The sequence below is a fragment of the Pterocles gutturalis genome, unplaced genomic scaffold, assembly GCF_000699245.1.
Source record: "Pterocles gutturalis isolate BGI_N339 unplaced genomic scaffold, ASM69924v1 scaffold2342, whole genome shotgun sequence".
NCBI classification, from domain to species: Eukaryota; Metazoa; Chordata; class Aves; order Pterocliformes; family Pteroclidae; genus Pterocles; species Pterocles gutturalis.
Genome location: NW_010107625.1, coordinates 8,646 through 34,890, shown reverse-complemented (window position 1 = coordinate 34,890; position 26,245 = coordinate 8,646). Strand labels below are relative to the sequence as shown.

General features: G+C 38.2%; 1 protein-coding gene across 2 annotated transcripts in view; it reads right to left on the bottom strand.

Moving 5' to 3' along the window:
• ATXN7L1 (ataxin 7-like 1) overlaps nt 1–25,779 on the bottom strand; it is a 39,762-nt gene extending 13,983 nt beyond the window's left edge. Inside the window, exons 1-6 of one of the 2 annotated variants that reach the window (XM_010088156.1) lie at nt 25,735–25,779; nt 18,808–19,030; nt 9,991–10,274; nt 5,310–5,392; nt 4,200–4,456; nt 1,699–1,891 (exon numbers count right to left, since the gene is read on the bottom strand). In XM_010088156.1, the coding sequence (XP_010086458.1) occupies nt 1,699–1,891; nt 4,200–4,456; nt 5,310–5,392; nt 9,991–10,274; nt 18,808–19,013 (1,023 nt within the window). In that variant the 5' untranslated portion in view covers nt 19,014–19,030; nt 25,735–25,779. Of the gene's footprint in view, nt 1–1,698; nt 1,892–4,199; nt 4,457–5,309; nt 5,393–9,990; nt 10,275–18,807; nt 19,031–25,734 lie in introns of those variants that run through there. The other variant, XM_010088157.1, reaches the window with a different exon arrangement.
• Nucleotides 25,780–26,245: the final 466 nt, after the last annotated feature.

Below are 26,245 nucleotides of genomic sequence, written 5' to 3'. Positions count from 1 at the left end.
CTACTACACTGCCATGGTATGATCAGGAATCTACCCTGTCTTCAGTTCGGTTTTACTGATCTCACGTTATGTAGAGAACTGCCACAACACCTATTTGTGGGAGAGAAACCCATTATAAATCATCCTCAGAAAACAAGACAACTCTCCACCATGCAGGGACCAAGGCACACAAATTACAAATTCTGGCCGAAGCAGAGGCCACTGATGCAGTAGAAAAGCGCCCGTTTAAAGCACTTCTCAGCTTAATGAACAGCACGTGGAGACTGTAACTGTTTATCTTAAGTCTGTTTCACAACAAGGTTAAACAGGTTAATTAAAACCACCACTGCAGTTGATAAACAAGGCTCACCTCCCAGTGAGGTGATACAGATCGGTTGCCACTAAGAGGCAGTTTAAGAAGCTACTGCCTTTTTGATTACTACCACCTAGCTGGGAGAGGGAGTATGTAAGGAGAACAGTCCACTTCAGTATGAAATTTATCAAGTTAGCTTGAACTGTGCTGAAGGCGACTTACACTGCCTTTTCTGACTTCATCTTGAAATGGACTAAGAACAGTTGCACTGTCAGTCAGGGCTTCAGTTAACAGATGCTAACATTTGGAAGAACAGATGAGTAAGTGGGATTTACCTTGAAACGGAACTATGATCCTAAAACAAAATGGCTATTGCCAGCCATGCCTCACCAACAATGCCTGCATGAGAACTGGCTGCGCTTAGATTATTTTTAAATTATTTTTTAAACTGTGTGGACATCCAGGAGTGAGCCTTTAGTTTTTAACTCAAAAAGAAGCAGCCAGCAAAAATGAAGTAGAATACAAGAGAACCAAGGAAGCAGGTTACTGCATATCATAGCATTATATGGACTACAATAATTCTTTGTGTTTGTTTTATTCTGAATATCATACGGAAAACACTAAAGTGTATTCTTCATTAATTTTATTCTTTGGCTCAATTTTTAGGAGAACCAACTGCTTAGAAGTTGAAGAGTTCTCCCACTGCTTCTTGGTTTGTACAGTGTAAACAAAGTCACACTGCAGAGACAAGGCCACAAGGCAGCTCTTACCACTTACAATGAAATTTGCACTAACACAGGAGAAAGACAAAAACAGCTGCCGGAGAAGCACATACTTAAGGCACCACCAGAGCAGATGGGCATGCTCTAGACTTTCCATTTTCAGATGAATGAAGCAATAGCTTCTAAGTCCACATACACTCACATAAATGATATTTAATTACTGCTTCACACCAGACTACAAAAACCAAAGCAGCACTGTAACAGCACTTTGCTGCCATACGATTTTCAGAACTATAACCAATCGCAAGGTAGAGTTTCCTAAGAACTATGACAACAAATAGATTATCTGTTCATATCACATTTAAACCAATGCAACTTTTCTCAGTTTAGCAGAATTACACCTGAGTTGCAGTCTATGGAGAGGAAAATCTAAAACTGTAGCTTCTGATTTTCTGCTGCTCATCCTGTTCTCCAACCTAGCAATGTTTGTCACATGCACTGACCAGTCTTCTCCTACCTTATCCCATCCGTACCATTTTCTATCAAATGTATTTGTTCTCTTCAGAATACAGTTTTCAGAATGTAAGGCCCTAATTCCTTACATTTTTACTAGATTACGTCTTTTCTCTCCTTTCTCTTATTACATAAGAATAACAGCAAGGCATGCCAGAGACAGACACATACCCCAAGAGGTCTGGGATGGTGTCCAGAAAAATGACAGTCTAATTTCTCAGATTCTTCAGCTCCATCCGCTTCTCCTTCATCACTGGACAATCTGCTTGTTAAATCTCCTCCCATGGAAGGCAGTGGCAGTTCTGGTACGCACCCACTGTGGTTTGAAGAACTGTTGCTGTTTATGCTATTTGCAGATGACGGTCTGGAAGGAGAATATACATTTAAATCATCAATGTTCAAACGTTCTGTAAAACTGCCTGCCGGAGTCAAGTGTCAAAGTAAATTACCCCAGAAATGATCATATAAAGAAGGACAGTAAAAGATACAGAATACCTGACATTTCATCCTGTCAGAAATATATCACTGGTTATCATCAAGTTAGCAGAAGCATCTTTGTATTGCCTGAAATTTTAAATTTGCTATGGAGTTTCAGATCTTGAGAGAGGCAAAGTATATTAAAAATGCAAACAAAAATCAGATGTGTAAAATCTTCTTACATTGCACCATTACTCTGCTACTTGATTAATCCCAAGGGTTCAGTTATGAAATTCTATTTCATACCAAAATCCTACTGAAATTAGCATACTAAATGTACTAAGAGCATTTACCTGACACCCTCTACAGCTAGACTAATAAGTGAAGTAACTGGGAGGACCTCTTAACAGCATGTAGATTTTCTTTACGGTTGTCTGAAAGCGCAAAACAAAGTGGGAATGCCTTTGCATCACAAGGTGTGATGGTGCCTTGCCTTTCAAAAGTAGCTTGGGAACAAATCATATTAGAAGTGGGGGTGAAAAGGATTCTCAACTACAGCCTGTACAACCAAGCATGTATGTGGACCTCTGAGGTTGGAGGAGATGTCCACATTGAGCAAAATCTGAAGATCTTAAATCTTATGAATTTATGCGCTCAGGACACAGCAGCCACCAAGACTGTGGACAGGTCTCCTCTTCCAAACTGAGCAGGGATTGATCAACAATGTCCATCAGCTAGAAGTAACTGCTGCAGTTGCTGTTGCAAGGGATAGATTGTGCGAGTGCTCCTCAGCCTTCAGGAAAAGTCGGCCAGGTCAAGCCAAGTCACCTTCAGTGAAACTGGCAAGCTTTGCCTCAGCAGAGCAGGGAGCACTCGCCTAAACTCTTCCAGCAGCAGAGCTGCAGGCTTGCTGGCTCCCAGCAGAGCAGTAGCAAGGCTTTTCTCTGGCACAGCTGCTTGCAAAAACAGATGGCAACAGAACAGAGGCACTGCAGCAGAAAGAGAAGTGTAGACTGTACAAACACAATGTGTGACTGCTAAAATCCTCCTCCTCGTGTACCACTACCTTTGCAATTTCTTCAACTGACTCTCACTGAATCACATTCCAGTTTTGTTTCTTTGACTGTAACACCTACTGAAAACAATGTCTGCCTGTCCCTCTGTGCTCCTCTCTATGTAAGGACTGTGTAAGGTTACTCCTTTTACAAGAATTATGCAGACTTCTCACCACTTTATTTATTTACAGGTATTTTTCCATTGTCCTTTCACTCAAACCCTGTAAGACCCACCTCTGCCACTGTATGAATAAAATTTCATTACAGCTTGATGAACACACAGAGAACATTGGAAATGGCTGTCTCTGTAAGACTTGGGATAGCAAATACAACAAGTATGTCTTTGAAATAGGAACTATCTTAGTACAAAAACCACAAAATGGGCACCCAATCCTGATCAAGGCTTCTGCAAATCAAAGAAATATGAAACAAAATAAATACGAAGAAAACCAACTAGTTTAGCTCTACCTACTCCAGCCAAAAGCAGTACCAAGAAAAAACCCCCAGCCAATGAAACAAAATGTATGGGAAGTTTACCAGAGGAGAAGTAGAATTCAGTAGATCCAATACATTACACTATTTTTTCTAAAGGGATGTCTTTATAAGTTTGCATTGTCTGTCTGAAGACTGTTTTTGTCCTTTACAAGAAAAATATCTTCAAAATGAGGAAAGACATGCTATGGACAGTTTCAAATAGTTTTAAGAACTAGCTCCTTACATTGCTATTTACACTAAATTGCAGTTTAAACATGGCATTTCATTAATGTAATTGGTGAAGAATTTGTAGAGAAAAATTCTACATAAATGTGCAGAATTTCACTACCAGTACCTACCCTGATTCTTGTAAATAGATTTTTATTCCCAAAAGTGCCAGATTTGACTCAAATATAAACTTTCCTAATGATCACTGACCATTTTAGCAAAAAAAAAGAAAAATGCAGTCAGTCTGAGATTTCGATCAGAGGGTGGACATGACCCCTCACCCTGTTCCCAATCAGATCACAGCCTACCATGGACAGATTTAGGTTAACGTAAATACAGTCTATCTGCTACTGCTAAGATAAACTCTTATATTAATATGTTTTATCATGCAATAGCCCAAAGAAATACCAAATGCTTATAAAATAAGCTGTATGAAAGACTACGACATTTCTTAGAGCACCTGCAGAATGCAACATTCCACACTGGAGAACTGCTTACCTTGGAAGTACAGAATTTGGTGGTCTAGATTTTGCAGGAGATGTTACTTTAGATTCTTGCCCAGAGTTCACTGAAGATCCTGACAAAGAGTCTTGTGCTGGTGTGGGCTGGCTCTGATAGCTTTCCCTTGCAGATGGTGGATGCTCTTTGTCTTTTGCAACTTCTTTTTCTCTGGATCGAGCTTTGTGTTCAGCTAGAAGGATGTCAAACTGTTTTTTACGGCCTGGAACTGCTCGTCGATGATTAAGTGAATGAGTCTAAAAATAGGGTGGTTAAAAAGCATTTGTGTGTGCATGACATTGTTTATGAGTCCTCTATACTTCCGATACACCACAACTCTAAAAGATAAAATCTACTTCAAACAACTTTAGCCACAATTATGGAAATAATACCGTTATTCCACATTATCTTTGATAATTTATGAAGTCATTCTTAAGAAATGCCAACATCAAGGCTAAAATTACTTTTTCCAACAATTTTCATATAATAGAGTCTATTGACTTACCTTTTCCAAGACAGAAAATACAATTCCAATAATTTTAAAATATTAAGAAGTAACATCATTGTAGCTCTTACAATGAAAAATTGATTTAATTGGATTGAAAAACGTGAATACACTTTAAAGCGGATTTAACTGATCATCTCTACTGACAGGCAGCACACACACATACAAATGTTCACTATAAATGTCTTATATTGCTGCTACTTTTTGACATGAGACTTACTACTATCACAAGGGCAGCCTCCAAGTAATTTATTATACAAAAATCATGTCAATTTTTTACTAAAAATTGACTATACTTCAACATTGTTGCACACATGGACCAAAAAAGGAGCATTGAAAATAATGCCTGTGCTTCTGCATGAATCATTAATGCTTTCTGCATAACAAAATGACAAGGAAAAAAAAATCTTTTTAGAAATATCAGTGGAATAATGCAGATGCTCTGATTCAAAGAAACAGAATTACTCAAAAGAATTACCTGAAGACAGCGTCTGAATACCATACCCATTGTCTGTAAGACAGGAGCAGGTATGACCTCTCAAACTACTGTGGCAGGATTTAAACTATAACAAAGGATCTGATATTTTATCTTCTAAGAAAAATACCTTGCAGGTGAGCGATCTTGTGCAAGGTTTCTTTGTTTCAGGATCCAGTACTCCACAGTGTTTATTTGGGTCAAATTCTCTTTCTGTTTGATGGGGGGTGGGTAGAAAAAGAAGAAAAAATAGATTACTACAGAAATTTTAACCACAGTAGCTATAATTTTTGCCTGATAGAACTTAATCAGCCAGGCTCAACCTGCACCATTTCCCGACCCCAGTACCCCATAACAGCATTGCATGCATCTCTCATACAGTTGTGCATTTTTTTGTCCTTACATGTTTCAAACTAAAGCAGGATTTCAGTCCCAGACTTCATAGAAATAACTCTGCTCACAGAGCTGTGCCCAACAGAGTGGCCCAAACACAGGAACAAGCAAAATACCCGGGAGTTCAATTCCCTCTCTAACACTGTCTGCCTCCGAGGCAAGGAAATACAGCATTTGCAAATGCAGCTTCTGAGTCTGGCTAAGAGGCATAAAGACTGAGCATCAGAAGTGCTTTGAACAACATTTCTTTGACATACTCAGAAACTCTGAAAAACCACCTGTTTGTGTCTCAGAAGTTAACGCAAGATTACTACTGGCATTTTAAAACCAAAATTTATCTAAATCTGTGCCCTAAATCTGTGTAAAAATTACATGCATGTTAGCTCTTATTTCTCCAAGTGAAGGGAGGCGTGGAGTTTAAAGTTTGCAGAGATTATGAAAAAAAAGACATTTACATGAGTTCTACTCATGATTAACATTAAAAGTGTATTAATATTTAATAAGCTGTATTTGCATATTTCATTTTCATTAATATTTTAGTAGATATATACCACAGATAGCATCACCTCCTCTAGGTTATGTTAATATAATTTTAGAGTTTGCACTACAGAGCTGTAACAAAGCTAAGGACATATACTTTTTAGTTTATGCCACCAAAAAAAATCTACCGTTATCTTTATATACCTTGACATTGCATGTTTTAATTGGCAGACTGGTTTGCTTTTGTTTGATAGCAGAATATAAACTATTTGCCAAAGCCCATTTTAACTATACAGTGGTGTTACATTCAGAGATAATACACATCCTGTACTCAAATACAAAGTTTAATCGGAGGATCTAAAAACTCCTTGTAAACAACCAAATCAGAGCTAAGATGAAGACAGCAATTCACAGCTATGTTGCAATGTTATGACAGCATCACAGCAAGTAGAACAGCTGGAAGAAGAAATGTGAGGCCAAGTCACCTCTGTAGAGGAGAACTGTTGTCCAGATATCACAATTACTAGGAGTTTTATGTATCCTGCTATATGGACTTAAAAATGATAAAGCAATCAGTAAATAAGTGGTTATGTTTCTGACTTATTATCAGAGACATCCCAAAAAGTGAGTTTGGAAAACACAGTAACCATAACCCTGTGGAATGTGTTCTGAAAGTCATCAAGTGAGGACTGCTTTGGACCAGCAAGTAAACACACTTCAAAAAAATCAAAAGTGCTCCCTTGGGGAGCATCCAGATTGCAACTTGTCAGTAAGACTGTCCCAACTGAGCAGGACTTTGCAGGACTGATTACAGCAAAGACAGTTTCTAGGAAATCATACAGAGGTAAAATCAACATAGTGAATTATAGTAAAAAAAAGTGTAAGCCTCCACCACCTACTGAACAACAAAATAACATGCTTTCCCTGAGAAACAGAAAATATGAAAAAAACAGGGAACCACGTCTCCTGGCTGAAGCGTGTGTGGCTGTTCCAGAGAAGTCATGAATGTCTAATTGCCAGCTACAGATGTGCCTGGTTTGGGCAACACATGAAATGAAAATTATCACCTTGGTATCAACAACAAAATGCAGGTTCTGACTATCTCTGTGTTAGGAAATGTCTAGCGTGAGAACCCCTAGACTCCTGTGCACCGGCACAGCTTGAGGAGGCTGTTTCTCCAGAATGGATTCCACTTCACATTTGGTGGACGGAGTAAAGAGCGTTCATTATAACCTCACTGAAAGTAGAGGAGGGGTCAAAACTGAACTCTCAAACTCCTGTTTGCAACACAGCAGATATTCTTGGTTTAAACTGGGCATCTGCATTCTTTAACTTCACCCTGAAGAGAACTGCAACTAAGGAAGACTTAGAAAAAAAATAGTTTTTTCCAGTTTTCTACGAGGGAACACAGATTCACTGATGCTGGGCAGCTACACACTGTCTTTTGTGGTTCCATGAGCTGTTTCCTCTCTCTCACCGACAGCACTCCTGAAAAGAGGGCAGGTTCATTCATCACCCAAACAACCACCAGTGCTCAGAAAGGAAAAAACCAAACTTCAGCCACAGTAAGGGAAATGGTATGAGAGAGAGTGGAGTTGCTAAAAAGGAAAGAAAACAGATGTAAACCAGCCAGACCTACTAAGTAGCTTCAAAAATTAACAGCTGAACAGTTCCACAGCAGCAGACTGAGGGAAACGTAAATCCCCTAGCCACCCTCTCATTCTTTTAATGTGAAATGAATGAAATTTATGGGATATCTAAAACAATCATCTCCTTGACCTTCCAAGATCTCTTTCTCAGCCTTTGCACAGTTCTGTATAATAATGGAGAGGAATCCATCACACAGTGACACACAATCTGCAGGCCATTCATCTGCAGCGCTCTCAGGACTTCTCTTATTTGCATCATCGCTAAACGGTTGTGTTGCTGCATCAATACATGAGGCAGTAGAAGCAAGACTGAACAGATTCTGCATCTGATAATCACAGAGGAGCTTTAAAAAAAGGTACCAGTTCTGTGGATTTTTTAACCCTATACAAGTAAACTAATGCCTACTGAAGTGCTCAAACAGCCCTGTGCAGAGTCCCAGCCTGCTGGAAATTTCCACCAGTGAAACATTCTGTAGCCTAGAAGACACAGCAAGTGACAGCTTAGAGACAGAATAGTGATGGAGTCACCCCCACAGTAAAGCAAGCAAGCTGAAGGAAGGCCCTACAGAAATTATTCTCCTTTATGAACATATTCCAGGAAGCACTCATACAAAAAAAGGTACATGTATCACCTACAGCCCTGCCGTGTTACACAGCGACACAAGGAAAACAAGTATCTCAAAAAGTATCAGTTTCAATTGCCCAAGTAGGAATTCAAAATTGATTAGCTAAATTAAGGATCTAAACCATTAAAGGAAATAACGGTATAAAAGAAGACAATATTTTAAATTAACTGGAAAATAGAGAGAGTTTTTATTAGAATAACCAATTGAATCTTAGCAAGTGAAACGTAAGGTTTAAAAGCCTCATCAGCTACTTCCTCTTAATATTTTTTCATTTTGTGAAATGCTACAATGAACAACGGTTCTGTTTTCTTATACACCACCTTTAACTAGTTAAGAAAGCAATCAGTGTACCGAATCCTTTACGGAAATGGCGTTGTTCCATACCCCACACAGCCCTAGCAAATACCTCGCACTGGTCTGGAATCAAGCCAAGGTAGCAGCACCATAGGCTAACTGCCAAATTTGAGAAAATGAAAAAAACCCTGATATTCAGTCAAAAAAAAGGGGCACACTCATTAACTGGAAATGAAGGCACTTATCTTGTACAACTTATACTTGGTTCACAACTAGTGCACATTTAGAAATCATGTGAACCAACTCGCTGCCAAACTGACGATCCAATGTGGATCGTGCTGCCATTAGCAGAATTAGCCTTTCAGTACACACAAGAAGTTCCTGCCCAAATCACAAAGTACTGCCAACTGATGAATAGACCCTGCACAGCTTCTGAAGCCGTAAACTTGAGTCAGTTACTTTTGCTTTAAAAAAAAAAAAAAAAAAAACAACCCTCAAAACACCTTGCTTTCATTCAGAGCAAAAATACGTTTTCAGCTTTAGTGGGCAAATTCTCTACTCACTGCCCAACAGGTGCCATTGGTCAGCTCTGGGGAACCCCACAGAAAATAATTCTTCCTCCCAATGGATGGCAATCTTTCTAACGGAGCTTCTGCCCTCCCACGATGGGGTGTTCTGTGCTTTGCATGGGGGACCTACATCCTCAATACTGCCCTGCCTAAGGCCCTCCAGGGCATTTCCACATCTAATGTTCCTCCCTCAACCCTACATCCTGTCTTCCTGAGAAAGATTGAGATCCCCATGCTACAAACATCTTCACTCATGTGTGAATCACAGGGGGAGAGGGATGGAAGGCAATTATTACTTTTAAGACTTGCCCAGCATTTCCCATACCTTCTTAGAATTTTCCAGTATTTAAAACCAAGAAAGAAGATTCTTTAAAAAATCATGACTTGGTGGATAATTCAATGTCTTAAACCTCAACTGCTCAACTTGATCACGACTAAAGTCACCCAACCAAGGCACATTTCTTTTGTTGTAAACTGACCTAAATTACATAACGTCTTGAGAAAGCCTTCTGCCTTTCTGTTTTAATGCATTTACTTCCTTAAAAACTTATATTTGGCACATTGACCAGCTGAGAAACACATTAAACACTCTAATTTCAAGTTAAACAGAATGTGTACACTGAAAATATTTTACACATGCTAAGAGTGTGAAAGTTTTCTTTTTCATTTATGCAAACTGGCATCTTACAGTAAAAAAATCAAACCAAAACCCACTACAGCATTTTGTAAGTACATTATTTCAGAGCTACAGAAATATTAATGAAGACAGACTGCTGCAAAAGATAAACTACATCACTCACCTGAAAGTCTTTTGTAAGGCTTGTTACTGCTTTTAGTGCCATTTTGGTGTTTCTTATCTATTGATGGAGCTACAATTCCTTTGCCGTTCAGAATCTTTTCTGGTGACGGTGGCACTGACTTGGATGTCAAACCAGATTTAACCAAAGATGGAGCAGGTACGGTGGATGAAGAGGCTGAGGAGGAGGTGATGGTGGTAGTGGTTGCAGAATTCATTTTAACATTGGCACCGTCTGCCTTCACTAGGTTAGGAATTTTCTCTAGACTGACTACTGGAACAGGAACACTGCAAAACCAAAGAAAGATCTTCAAGTTGTATTTTCTGTACCAAATATTTACAGTTACTTCATCCCCTTCCACAGATAACAAAATTTCTGCAAGTGACACAGTATCTTCAGACCAGACTAAAATGAAATACTTACTGCCTCTATTGACTATTTTTGTTCAAACAAATATTTACAAAACCAGGCATCTGTAAAGCCTGGAAATGTAGAAAATGATGAAAATGAACATTTGTAATTTTTTTTAAGATCCAATCCCCTCCTATTCATAAACAAAGTAAGTCTTTCGTACACAGCAAAACATACTCCCTTACATATGTGGTCTCATGCCTTTAACACAAGCATATACCAGATGTGTATCCTGTGCTAAACTCACTGTGGTAAAGCAGCTTGCTAACAATATTAATAATTTTAAACAAACACAAAAATAATTCATTTGCTCAGATGTGTCTGAATGACATACAAGTTCTGGAAACAAGGAAAAAATATCTTAAGCATAGAAATTTTAACAGCTTTCCCTTTAAAAGTATTAAAATCCCATGTGAACTGAGTATTACTAAAATATATCTGTAACAAAATTTTATGAACTTAAAAAAAATTCTCAATATAATTATTAGCTTAGTTCGCCCTTTTAAGAATAAAGTTTTCAATAGCTAACTAACTTCTTCTAACTTAACTACCACCACAGCTATTTGTGACACTAACAAATGTTACCTTCTCAATTTGTCAGCAAAAAAGACTGACAAGTGATTTTTCAATTCCAACATTATTTTAACACTTCCAGCTCCTACCTGCATTAGGAAATATCCAACAATATCTGCTTTTTACCTACCCAACAACTCCAAAATTGGATGTCTTGTAGCTACCAATAAATATATAATTTATATACCCCTCCTTACTGAAACAAACCCAAAGAAAAAAGTATTAACTGATAAAACTAAATTCTCAGAGCTTTAAGGCTAGGTTTCACTGGAGGCTGCAAATGAAAACATCTCACTTATTCAGTTCTTCCCATACACTGCCCAAAGAGTTGCTTCTGCCAAATAGCTGACTATCTGCCTTGTAAGCAAATTCACACACGGATCATGTAAAAATTACAATTTTCAGACTATCACTGCATGCTGAGCAAGCAAAAGAAACACAAGTTTTCGTAAATACAAATGCAATGGTGATGTTTAAAAGGTAAAACAAATTCCTTATCTAGAAGCATAAGAGTGTCCTTCGCAGTATTTCTCTAACTAAGCTAACCTCCGTAATTTTAATCCCCAACATAAAGGTGACAGTCAGGGAGGCTGCCCCACACAGAAAAACTTCTTAAAACTCAGGGATTCTTTCATCTATTATCATCTTAAAGGCTTAACTTGGTGCACATGCTTAAAGGTAAAATGAAACGTATTTATAAAGAGTGTGAAATGACTCCTTAGCAAACTGTACTGAAAGAACAATCTGCTTCTTGCACACCACTGCAGTAATTTTGAGCAGAAGTACTACTTGTGTGACCTTTGTTAAACATGCAACCACTGTTACATCAGTATATATTCTGAAGTACGCTGGCATGTTGCAGTTCAGGTAAGCAGAACTTCTTGCCAGAGACCACACTGTTGTCAGTGTCCCAAGACAGGCAACATTTGCCTGTTGGCACATCCCTGTATGGTCTGGGGCTTCCCACCATTCACAAGTCTCAGATGATTTCAGTCTTTTGTGTCTGAAAAATGGCACCTTTGCTACATTCTTCCTACGGAAGGAATGGTTAACAGGTGTGGAATTCCTACAATCAGAAAAAGATGATTTTGAGATGGCATGCTCCATGGGACACTCTTTGGAAACATCAGCAGGGTCCAAAATAACTCAAGTCTTGTGGTACCATAAATCCAGCAGTCAGCTAGTCCGAATAAAGATCCGACTGCAGTAAAATGTAGAGCGTTGGCCAGTAACTAAGCAAAAAAATGTAACTTGCTCACAAAACCAGAACTGCATTAAGTGTTTAAATGAATGCAAACATGGAGCTATGAAAGAGAGATTCCATCCCCTACTTCTTTAAACTCCTTTGAATTTTTTAAGTTAAATGACAGACAAAAAATATAACACCTCAGGCTATGAACTAATTTTTTTTTTTTGCTTTTAAACAGATGGCAATTACATTTTCTCAAAATAGGAGAATTTTTCTACTCTAGATCATGTAGTTTTACTCTATAAAAACTTCATAAAAACATATGACAAATCTTCATGCCCAGTTTCTAAGATCTATCTTAATTAAAAGTATTCATACACAGTGAAAAGGCCAAGTGTATTATCTGGTCTAGTAGTAAAATATGGTTGATAAATATGAAAAAAGTTTCTCTGTTTTGCAGTGCTCAGATCCTCAAATCCTAGGGCACATACAGATGGATCAGTGATAGTGAAAAAAACCCAGGAGAGGGAACATTTTTACTTAGTTTTGTTACAGATCAACAAGTCAACCTTCATAATGCATTTCATTGCAATGTAGAAGAAAAAACAAAAAAAAAAATCCAGTATTTGAAGACACACATTCTAGAGGACTACAGAAAATTATTAGATTTTAGAAGCTACAGATGTTTTTTTTGGTGTTTTTTTTTTTTTCTTTTTTGTTTGTTAGTGTAAGTGGGTACTGCATTCAACACTAAGGAACTCTAGTTTCATCTTAGCATAACACATAAAGATGAACAGATAACCAAACAGCAAACTGGAAGCTGCACAGGACCAGTGACTGTGGTCAACTACTAAGGACTAAAAAGGGAAACAAATCACCATTGCTTATATTTGTATTTGGTGGTTAAAGAGAGTTCTTTTCCCAAACTGAGTCTTTTGAGTGAAAATTGAGGATTTATTTTAAAAGTTTTTTTGAAAAAATAAAAAATAATATTTTAAATCTTATTTCCTATGTTTTAAAAAGATTTTTTGAATTAAGAGTCTGCTTAGATTTATTAAAGACAACTGCTGAAAGGAACAATTAGAAAAACAACAGGCAACAAACACAAAAACTGAGGAAGGGCACAAGACAATCGGTAAAAGTGAGAAAAATGGGAGTACAGATGATTGCCAAAGATAGGTGTGAAAAAGCTGTATTCAGTAAGGACAAGTTTACTTATTTTTACAAAGTAAATTCTAGTAATATTAGCAGTATCTACCTAATGGACAGTAGAATAGCTATTAGTGATGCAAAAAAGGCAGAAACGTTCGGTATTTCTTCTGTACTAAGAAGGAAGCATGATAACATTCTCCAATCAGATAAAAATGGTTTTTGATTCCCTCAGTATGTGTAAAGTGACAGCTGAGAAATAATGCGTGGGGTTTTTTTGTTTTTTTGTTTTTTTTTTTTTTTTCCACGTAAGCAAATCTGGATAATGTGGCCTTGAGTTCCAAACGAGCTCAAGACATATTGGGTCTCAGCATATTAATTTCTAATTGAATCATAGAATATTTGGGAACTTAGAGAAGCTAGCTGAGTGCTGCTGTAGCATCCAAACTGAAAACTCAAACCAGGGCATCTTGGAAGAAATAATGGAAAAGCTAATAAAAATAAACCGATAAACAATTAGTTCACATGGTTCTGCTGCAAATCAGATCTTAGCAAAGAAATCTGGTTTCACTATTTGATGAGGTTACCAGTTAAGCTGACAACGATAAAATGTGAAAACATTCCGACTTTTGAAAAGCATTATAAAACACAAATAAGAACAGTTTAAACACAAATGTTAAACAACATAAAATTAAAAGCTAGTTGTTCAGAGATTTATGATTCAATAAGGGTGCTTGGTAGGGAGACTTTTTAGCCATCATTACCAAGTCTGACATGACTGAAAACTTCACTGATCTTTAGAAATTAATATACGATTACTAGCGATAACAGTTGCTGATGGAATCAGGATTGAGGGAAACTAAATAATGAAGAGACAAAGGCAGTTATAAAAAGTACCATGGAGTGTTTGATAAGTTCATTAATTCAAAAATATATTTTAATACAAGCAAATGTAAAGTTACACACAAAATAACAAGCTATTCAGGCTGCAGTGAAATACAGGGGAACAACACACTGGAAAATAGTGACAAAAATATTTAGTGGTCACAGTGGACAGGCAATATGAGCTTTCATAGTACTGTTGTGCTTGCATTAAAAAAGGGATGTGGTGAATAAGATTAAGGAGCAAATGTAGTTTTCACAAGTCCCTGGTTATACTGATACCGGAATATGGCTTCCAGTGTTGCTGACCAGTGGTTCAATACCAATGTTCATGAATTAGAAGGGAACCAGAAAAAGGCTGCAAAAGTACCTGAGGGCTACACAAAGTGCTTGATCATGATAGGCTTCAAAAATCTCATTCTCTTTTTCAGATAAGATAATGAATTTCCTTCTGTTTTCTCATGTTCTTCATCAGGCAGTTGGACTAGATGGTCATTGTAGGTCCCTTCCAACTGAAATTATTCGATCTTATTCTATTCTATTCTATTCTATTCTATTCTATTCTAACTACTACTTCAGCAGAATCTATGACAAAACCCTGAAACAAGAGGGGATTTCCTTCATACATACCTTGTGACAATTTTTTTAGTTCCAAGCCATTGCTTGTCACTGTCATTCCCAAGCAAGAAAAATAACTGCAGTATGTCACAACACTCCTCATAGCTGGATCTCCTAATTATCTCTGTTTTCCTTTCTTCAGCCTTTAAAAAAATTATTTTTCCTTGCTGTTGCATAATTTTGCTGGGGGTTTTTTGGTCATTCATAACCATATTAATTCTAAAATCTCAGCCACTCATTCAACTCTTTTCAAATTGTGTGAAAAGAAATTCACAAAAAATATAAAACATTGCTCTATTCTACATTGCTGGGATCGCCTCTACAATGTAACAAAGTATTTGTGATTTAGTGTTAGACTACATGATCCAAGTTAACTCTGCTGAATTTTGTTTCCAATTCCATGCTGCACTAGGAATATCCTTAAATCTTGACTAACTTTACTTTCTCAACTTCAGTATGAATAATGGTATTTCCTAACACAAAGAAATAAAGACCAAGAGGTGACCAAAAAAATCCTTTGAACACTGACATTATAAATTTTAAATTATTACCCAAAGGTATACACCTTTGTGATCCTATTTCTGTTTACAGAAAGAGTGCCAGTTCTCTACATGTCGAAGAAAACCACATAATTTCCATCTCATTTTCTTCCTTTTCAGAACTCCTCGCAGGCAATGGTTAATCCTTGTGGAGGGAGGTCAAGGAGACTTTCTTCAGCTGGTATCTCGGGGCTATCTTACTTTAACGTTTTACCCTAATTTTACACTGCCTCAGGATCACGGATGGGTGGCAATGAACACCCTGTAGCATCACAGCACCCTTAATCCTCCACGGCAGCACTCGGAAGTTGTGCTGTGGCATGGGAAGCAAAGTGGCATCCTTTGTGCAGGTCAGCAGTGAGGGAGAGAGTTCCAGGCATGCCTTTTTATAAGGCATTATATTTTATAAGGCCCTTTATAAGGGCAAGTATCTGGGCTACACTTAGTGTGATTGCTTGTTCATTATTATTGTTATTGCTACCAATCATCTTATTCTTTTCCTTTTTCTCTTTATTTTCTACCCCTTTTGCTATACCTCTTACCACCTCAGCTGCAAGCTTCAGAAAACGATGGTTTACATTTATCTTGTGCACAGTGCAGTTTTGCTCCAGCACTGCTCCAGTCTCTAAGCGCTGCTGTATTAATAGCAACGATGTTAGAGAGATACAGGGGAAGAAATCAGAGCTGACAGATATTTCTGGATTATGTATTCACAATAATCCTTCATATTCCAACTACAAGAAGGGAAGTATTAAAACAGCATCTACAAAAATGAAACAGTTCCAGATCACATTCATCATGCTTTTTAAAGTATTAGCTGAGGAGAAACCTGAACCTCTGCGGCACATCTTAGAACAACACAGGATTTGAAGAAGAGAAAGAGCTACTTGGTCAATGTTTAAGATGATGACTCAACCAAAACTATAATGAATTTAACAATGGAAGAGCTGGGTCTACATGCCCGCAGGCATGACAACAATCTACTGGACCATGCTGTTGTGAAGGCCATTGCTGACACACTAACTGTAACAGCTATAACTTAAAAGAGATGCTGTATGAAGGAGAGAGAATCAGGCAAGCACAACAAAGGTTATTGCAGGTCTGGAAAACAATCATTACAAGTGAAACAATTCCTGAATTAAGTAATTTGATAACTGTCTGGAAGAACCTATGTCAAGCAAATATTTGTGGTATGAGACTACAGCGTAACAGACAAAGGCACTGAATAACTGGAAGCTTCTGAGGATGATAAACCACAGCACACTTGGATACATGATACATTTTTGAGACAAATGTATTTGTGTCAATTGAGTATTTATTTTAAAAGATAAGTGGGTGAAATTTTATGGCTTGTACAGACAGCTGAATGGAAGATATAATCTTATTTTTAGAAATAATAAATTTTATGAATTATTTCTCCTTTAAGAAAATCAGACCTGCTGAATATTTTCTAGAATTCTAAATAAAAATTATAATCCACTAATGGAATAGGAACAAACACCTTCTTCTGTAACAGCTGTTGGCTCTCTATAACCTGTGATGATTATCAGACTGATTTTATTCTTTAACAAGTCACGTAATCTAAGGTGTTTAAATTTTGAAAGGCAATTTAATTGATCTCCACTTCAGACTGTGATTTGTTATGTGACGAATACAATATCTTTAACTACTATATGCTTCACTTTCCCCACTGGTAAACAAAACCACAGTATTATCTCCCAGCAGGGCTGCAAGAATTGGGTAATTCACAGGCACAACTACTGACACATTCATTGCCAAAATATTAACAGAGCAGTACAACAGTTTTAAACAGGTAGATCTACCTTGTTAATCATCAATAAATGTTTGGGATGTTCCCAATAAAGGGAAGGGATTGGTAGAAATGCTCAGTTATTTTATTCCCTTTCAGCTTTTACTGACTGACAGAACGCCATCTGTTGCCAGAATGGAAGATATTATACCCTTATAGATTCAGTTGGTATGCTAAAAGGTGGATATGTGACTTGCTGTCTGTAACACTAGGAGGAGAAACAGGTTTATAGTCAATAGTGTTAATACCCTAAAGTCCTTTTTGATTTTCTTTTGATTAGACTTAAAAAAAATCCTCTCTCGTATAAAATTGCTCTCCAATATTCAGAAGAAAAGGTTACTATTCAGTCAACAATGTTTTTTTTAAATAGTAAATGAGGCACTTACACCTTAACTAGAATAGCCTCTCTCTCATCTGTGTGTATATGTGTGTGTGGAATCTAAACATCCATATTTTCTGTTTTCAGGATTATATACCATAATTGTCGTCAATGCTCATTATGCTCATAGAGATGGTGGGTTCAGATTTATAGGAGGATTAGATTTTGATCAAGTTTGTTCCAGTGCAAGGTAAATTCTACAGCTCAGCAGAAGTGGCTCTCTTTGAAATCATACCAACTAGTGCATGTTTCAGGCAGAAAATATAAGCTATTACTTTAACATAATTTGAGTTTATGCTTTGTCTCATGAGTAAATGGTTTGCATTTGATTATTTACTGCTTTAAGGCAGTTGTATCCAGAAACCCTACCTAAAACCATGTCCTTCTTATGCTATATATTACATGTAAAAGGGAAGGATCTTTACACACTAAGTAGGTAAAACTTAAGAAAAAGGAAGTCTTACTATCTCACGTTTACAGAACTGAGGCCGAGGAGCCTAAGGCGCAACAGCAGCCTGTGCAGAACCAGGAACTGAACCCAGATCTCAAGCCACCAACCCAGTGACCTAATCACAAAGCACCTTTTCTGTAGATAACTAAAGAAAAATCAGTTTCTTATGGGATAAAAGAGTGACCCAGTTCTGCTCTCATTTACATTTCTGCAACTGGTGCTATCATCACAGTCACGGGAGGATGGGCCTGGCAGTCTTAAAGCCTATATGTGTATATATATCACAGTACATGATGTAAGACACTCCCAAAATAGTGATCTTTGCAGCCAGAATTTTCTTCTGTCTTCTTGTAAGGTATCAAACATTATAAAAATACAGAATGAACTCCAACAGCAGCTGCTGTTGAAGATAAATGACTGTAAGTGCTAAGTTTTCATAGCCATCAGCTAAGCAAGTATTAAGAACTGTGCAAAAATTATCCTACTGTTTAAAAGCATCAGTTTTAAGGGCTGATACTGTAATGGAAGATGCACCTTAAAGATAGCAAATTGGGTCAATATCTCACTTGCTATACGCATCTTAGAAAAGCAGACATTTGATGGAACAACAGAAAAGTAATTCAGTCCTTTTTTATCTTCCTACAAACGTATATTTTTAATTTTAAAACATCCCAGTTTCCTCCCTTAGAAAATGCAGAGTCTTAAACTGTAAACTTAGATAAGATGAGAACACAGATTTTTCTCATGATTGTGAAATATACATAGAAATACTATATTTTGAACACTGACATCTTAGGTAACTATTATTTTGGTACTTACCATGGTTTATCCCGTGATACTTTTGAAGGAAAGACTGTGTGCTGTTTGCTACTGGAGGTAAGTAGATTGTCTTTGGGCGTTTTGAATGGCTTTGAGTTGCTGCTGACAGGGTTATGGCCGCTGATACAGGATTTCGGTTTCATCTGTACTAGGGATGTCCTGGAATTGCAGGCTGGAGAAGCTGGAGAAGGGGAAGGTTTACACATTGAACCGTGTCTTCGTTCTGTAATGGAAAAACAATAAACTTTAGAACATTTCATAGGCTAAAAGAAAAAAAAAAAAAAAGAAAAAAAGTCAGGAAAGAGGAAATTGTTCCTTTCTATGCTAGTTACAATGATTTAATCACTCCAAAGAACACCAGTTCATTACTGTTGTGAATGTAATCAAGCCAAATGGTAATGACACAAAATCAACTCTGTGAAGTGCTCTGAAGAATGTAAAAAAATAGTAAAATAAACGCTAATAAGCTATGAGAAAATTTCACCAAAGAATCTCAAACTATTTTTTAAGCAATAAGCAACCACCAGCACTTGTGTGAGGTACACTAGGTAACCCAGCTCCTTCACATAACGAAGAGGAGAGGAGGTAACAACAGCTCAGACTTGGTAAAATACTCTGTGATAGACATGAGATTGCTTCTATAACGGTTTATGAAGAATTCATGTGACCCAGTTATTGGGCAGTTTATCTTTTTTCATGTTTAATGGGATGCTACAAGGAAAACAACCAGAAGACTGAAAAACAGCGAGGGGTCTACTGCCCCCAGCCCTTCCAGAGAGGCCTGGTTCACAGCTTGGAGTTTACCTCCAAGCACCAATCGAGGTAAAAGCTTATTTTTTTCCACACAGAGCAAATGGCCAGGGCAAAAAAGCAGGAAGTTTATGTATCAGCTACAAACATTGCACCTAGAGGTCAGGCCCTTGTGTAAGCACTGATCACACTCACACAAGACCTCTTAAGCGCTGCCAAAAGAGCACGGCCTCGCCGAGCCCGCAACAGGAGAGCCGGTGTCAGGACAGACAGGCTTCAGTCAAATTGTTTGGGTTTGGTTATTGCTATCGTTATTTTTAATCTAAATGTCCTATCCCCGATATTGTTAAATTAAAAAAAAAATTGTTTTAAGAAGGTATTGGGCCATTCTGTACAAATGATATACTTCTCCATGGGAGCAGTGCTAGTGCCCGGCCAGCCGGCCGCACCTCAGCGTCCTGCCAACGCCGGGCTTGGTGCTGCGAACTTAAGCAGGGCCACAAAAACTACAGAGACAGGAGTCACTTTTTGCTGAGAGGTGCAATAAACCCTTAGCAGTCCTGTCCCTCCATATGTGGGAACACCCCTTCCCAACCCCTTCACCCTGTGGGGAGCCAGCCCCAGTGCTCCCCAGCCCCGGGCAGCAGGAGCGGGCTTGGGGCAGAGGAATTTTCCAGTCAGCAGGGCTGTGCCAGCTGCAGCTGACTCCGGCTTGTGGGCACCCCGGCACCGTGAGCCTCTGTACCTCAGCCAGGTACCCCCGCTACTGACACAGTAATCAAACATAGCAAGCATAATGTAATTATAGACCAAGAACTTTGACAAGCTGAGTTTCTCCTTCGATACGCAGCGGCTTCTCCTCGTCTAAAGCCTTCAGCACTTAAGCTGAAGGATCCAAGTGGGTGCTACCCTTTGAGCTTGCACAGCATCACCCTGTCAGCCAAGGGCAGGTGACGGAAGCCACAGTGACCCGCTGCTGCAAGGGAAGGTTGTGGATTTACATCACCAACCCTGCGCTCGCTAGTTTGATGTTTCAAGGATAACTAAGAAAAATTTTCCCACAGAGAATCAAAACATGACAACTTGTCTGGCATCCTCACAAGTAAAAACTTGCCAGTAGCAGAAGGATTCATCCATGATTAATTTGCAACAGGCGAATACCTCAAGAACAAAGACAAATGCTTAAAAAAAATCTAAAGAATATTCCAAACTGTTTCTATATCTCCAATGACTAAATAAAGGCATTTTCTATTAAAGATCAAGCACTTCCATATCTTCATATTCACAGCCTTAATTACAAATGTTGAAATTTCTTCCAGATTCTCCTGCAACTGAAGAACAAACGTGTCTTTTTTTTAAATACAAAATGTAGCTCCCCTCTCACCTCCAGTGTCAACTGTCAGTTCTCACCCCATCACACACCGCAGTGTGCAGCCTCTGCCTTTAATTCCTTTGCAGGATTCAGTTAATTTAAATTCATTTCACCTCACATTTGTGGCAACAACCACGTAAGCTACCCATCTGCCTCCGAAATGCAGAGTTACATTCACAGAGTATTTATTTTGTTAAATAATAGTTACTGTTTCAAGATTCACAAACTACTTAATCAATTTAAATTAGCTTAATAAAAATTTGCAACTGTTCCATTAATAACTTGAGGACTAATGAAAAGGAACTTCTATGTAACCAATAAAACCAAGCTGTATATTAAGTGAAACTTGGGAAAAAACATGATTTCCATACACAAATGATATAAATTCAGGACTAATTACTCCAGTCTTCACCACAGGTAGGGGTTTTCTCAGGACCAACTGCCTTCTAGTAAACTGTGTCTTCGATGTCATCCCTATGGATATATTTGGAAGTGAAATCCACTACTCAGTTATTAAAATTAATCTCCCAGAAAGATAGACATTCGAGACACTGACCATCTAAAATTATATTTTAAAGTCATCTAAGTAACACATGCCATAGCAAGTTATTTTTTAGCAGTCACTGGATTTTTAGTCAAGCTAAATGTTTGGTGCTTTTCCCTAAACAACTTTTTTAATTTATTAATTCCCAAGAGTAAACCAGTACATTAACTTTGGATTTTTTACTAGAACACAGAAAATGGTGGAAGAGGCACTGCTGTGATATGACATTATAATAAAGTGCATCCCGCTATTTTAAATAAATGTTTACTTAAAATATAGAGAAGCAGAAGATTACAAGATTACTTATTTTATCTGACTGGTGGTCATTCTTGTGATCAGAACCAACTGCTATATTTGGTGCTTCCTTTCACCTCCTCAAACTGCCCTTTTCCCCCAAAACATGGCTACAGAAAGTCTTCCACATTTCAGACAAAATCTGACACATATTTGAGAATCATGAGCATTACCCAGCGTCTCTTGAAAGTTCCTAGAAGCAAAACGGAAATTATCACCACTGTGAAGTCATACAGGAGGAAGAACATAAATAAATAGCCAGTGTCACACAACCATTGGTGTTCCCAGACACTGCTCGCATGGGTAAAATCTGCACATTTACTCATGTAAGCAAATGTCACTTTAGTGTCAGCAGAGAAGATGGCAGCAACACCTTGCAGGTAGGGCCACAGTGGAGTGCTGGAAGAGTAACTCCCTCTGAGGGTCCAGAAAACCACTGTTCGAGCTGGGTAAGCACGGCCGCAGGAGGCTGGACTTGCCAAAGGTATGAAACCTCACAGACAAATCTTGATAGTGGGGGCATAAATCATAATTAGGTATGGCTATACTCCTTCTCAAGAACTATTATCTTGCTTCTTGCCTCCTCCTGCTTTACTACATATGTGGTCGTGAATCAGCTTTAGACATTGGTAGTAAGTTTCAAAGAGAAATAATGGGAATATATGACAAAGCAAAAAGGCTGTCAGCTGTCCAAATCAACTGCTTAAATCATTGTGGCGGTGCTCCTCTATCAAACTGAGCTTCCTGGTCACATCTGTTTTTTAAAAATTTCTACAAATTTGTCTACTCATATTTTACATATATACAAGGAATTACACATAGTATAGAAATCTGCTATTATACAGCCTGTGTAATAAATTAAACATGTGACTAAAAGACATTTGCACATCAAATAGTTGTTATAAAATTAGATATTCACATACTAACACATTCAAGAGACAACTAGCCATCTGTGTGAAAATGTCTACGCTCGTTTGCAGTTCCTGTGTAGACAGATCAGATCCAGCAGGGCAGGTGAACTCGTACACACACAACTGCGGACACGGCTGTCCCTGTTTAGACACAGAAGTGGCATACTCACTGGACATAAATGAAACTAAAGTAGAATAAAAATGTTTGCCCCTAAAAAATGAAAAAAATCCTGCAAGGCAACTAGAAAACCAATTTTCACTTGTAAGATACTAACCTACATTCTACATGCATTTCAGTTTCTGCAGAAGCCTGCAATGCTGTGAATGTGTGCTCAAGTTTAAAATATGAAAGAGAACTTTCCCGATTCATTTAAATACTTCCCAATGGATGTTTACACTCCACAGAAGTAACAACACATATTCTGTTTTGTTTCTAAATACCAGTGCTGTCAAATCCCAGAGCAGAGAGAACACAATCAAAGTTACAATCCTCTTTACCGCATTAATCCTTCTGCAACCTCTCAGCTGTCTCAGCGCAGCCACTGCAGCGAGTGACAAGCAACATGTGACTTCTGCTGTCAAACAGTTAATGTATTAATGACATTAATCTCAGAGGAAAGTTTTACACTCTCTCATTGAATAACTGCACTTTCTAAAGAAACAATTTCAGATCAATATCTGTCATTTTCTCTAGTCAGTGGCAAGAGTCTAAAAGCCCAACACTACATATTGTCCTAATGCGCATTGCAAACTTTGCCATCAGTAGCATTGTGAACGATCTTAAACTATTCCAGGAGATTCTCCACGTCCTATGGAAACATGGATATAGTCCAACTTTCTCAGCCAAATCTGAATTGTTTGTAGATGTGAAGTCCTTATGTTGTTGGAGACTTAACAGTCCCTGAATCCCCAGAGCTTCTCTCCCATGCCCTTCTCCCATTTCTAATCCTCCTTCCTGCACCCTATACAATGCAACCCCCTACCTTTTTCCCAAAACTCTGCTGCAGCTGCCAAAGTCCTCCAGGTCTGCCTTTGAATCTGTAATTCCACTGGATCCTCTCTGAGTGGTCACCAGGGAATACTAGCAGCTGTTTTGCAGGAAACGCCACATCTCTTTCTAATCATAAGCAAAAAAAGCAAAGCAATAGAGAGGCAACATGAGCTCCAGAGCCACAAGCACAGCGTGTGGGAAAAAGAGGCAAAACCACACTATGAGTAGAAAGTCTCTTCTCAAATTTTTGCCTTGACTCTCTCACACAAGATCAAGCACTCACTTAGCTCACAGTAAATCTTACGGACAATGACACAACAGTAAATACGTTACCAGTAAAATATGCTGCCCATTTCCAGGTGGACAGCACTAGTTTTGTACCCAAAAAGAATTTATATGATCCTGAAACTGCAGATATCTCTAACTTGGACTACAAACAAAAAACATTTCTGAGTATATTGCACCTATATCCACGCTTACCCAACATGTGCTACTCAAAATTTATCAAATCAAGTGAACAGCTTTTGCCCACAGTTAGTGTCTTCTCCACCGGTGAGGCACAGAAGATTGCAAGGGAAAAGGCCACGATACAGCTTGAGCGTAGAGAAAGATATGCCTTTGGTCTTTCAGTATTTTTTTGCAGGTGGTTGAAAGAAAAAAAAAATCCCTCTAACGTTGTCAGAAAAGAGACACTAGAACTTTGTCAGCACCAGTCATTTTGAAACATTGCTCTCGTTTAGCATGATCTGACTTCCTGCGTACAAGAGGCCTAAAGCAAAAATCAATTTTAGGTTTAGCCATGAATAACTCAGAGACCCAGTGTTATGAATTATAGCTTGGCATTACATTTGGTAAAAACAAAAAAATATAATTGCTAAAACCCATAAAGATAAGAAAGTCATTTGCTATTAATAAACATAACAGAATTATAAAACTCCTTTTAAGCTTGTATTCATCACAACGCTTGAGTTCATAGCCCTTTTTACTTAAAATAGCATAAACTAATTTATCTGACTGCCCCTAACACAATATGAATACTGTTTGTTATTTCCCATTTACAATATTTAAGCAGATGGTTAATGAAATTTAGTATCTCACGCACAACGTGATTCTGTTCCAGTAACGTATCAGAATCTTGCCGGTGAAGATGTTGCTCATGGTAACCCAATATACCACCTATGCACAAATTACAGTTTTTCTATTTACAGTATATCCTGAGGTGTTTTGTTGCACAGCCCTTCACTGTGCAAAGTTGAGCAATGTATACTTACAATTTCAGTAAATAGTAAGTGAAGCCTGCCACCTTGTACTGATCCCAGTCCAAAGTTTGCAAATGTACTTGGCATTAATTCTAATAAAACTAAAACAGAAAACAACCCACACATGCCCGAAAAGCGACAGCCAGCAACCAGAAAACTGAACTAGCAACTAAACTGGTTGCAGAAATGTGTCATCCTGCAGTAACTGGCAGCTGGTTCATAACAAGAGTTCATAAACACCTTGTAAGCACTTTCATTTTGCAGCCACAGTCTAAAAAAATCTAACAAAACCCAGTACGTGAGGTTAAGCAAAAATAAACTTGGATTTGATATCAGCAAACTACAGCATAATGTTGCAAGACCGAAGGATAACTTTACCAGCTTTTTTGACAAAACACTATTCCAAGTCCAGCTGAAAAAGTTTGGAAATAATATCCGCAAACCGTTCCACCCTTCTTGCGCTGCGCACTGGAAAGGAAACAGCACAGTCGGTTTCATTTTGATACTTCTTGTAAACTGACAAAGGAAATAAACTGCCAGCTCAAACCCCCGGACTGATCCACTGCATAAAACGCAGCTCGACAATCGCAAGCTTCATTCCAGGTCAAATGACATAATTGGGAAATTATCAAGTGCTAAAATAACCACCGTTCTGCTCGTGTTTATTTACAATAAACACAAGCTTCGCTTTCTGACATAAACCCAATAAAACGGTTCTCCATTTCACAAAGTCTACAAGTGAGTAGGATCAGCAAAATTATGCAAAACATCCTGCGAGAAGAAGAAATGTAAACTGAGCCACTTACAGAGAGGAGCAGGCTGCCAACTTAATCTGATTCTACGACGACTGTAAACATGTACTTTTGGAATGTGAAACGATTCACATTGCCACAGATGCCGTCAGAGAAACACAGCAACATGATTAGGTATTCTGCACACGGTAAAAAAATCAGGCAGATGACCTGCCGCGGCAAATACCAGATCAGCGCTTGCACACACCAACTGTTTTGACTACAGGCACTTGTTAAGCACCAAGTTTCAGGTCCTACCAGTTGGACACCAGAACTGATCCCGTGCCAAGAACAACAAGCGCTGAAAACGGCTGCAGGGTTTTTTTTCCTTACCTTTTTTTTTTTTTTTAATAATTGTTGATACAACTCAAGTAACTGCAGAAATGAACCAAGTGCAAAATTAAAAGCAGCAAAACCCACGAGTGTATATTTAGAGGAAGACGCTGCATTTTTTCTTTCTTGATTCAGGGAAGGAGGAGGATGTTTGTGTTTAACACAGTAGGACGAACCTGCTGTTTTCCTGAAA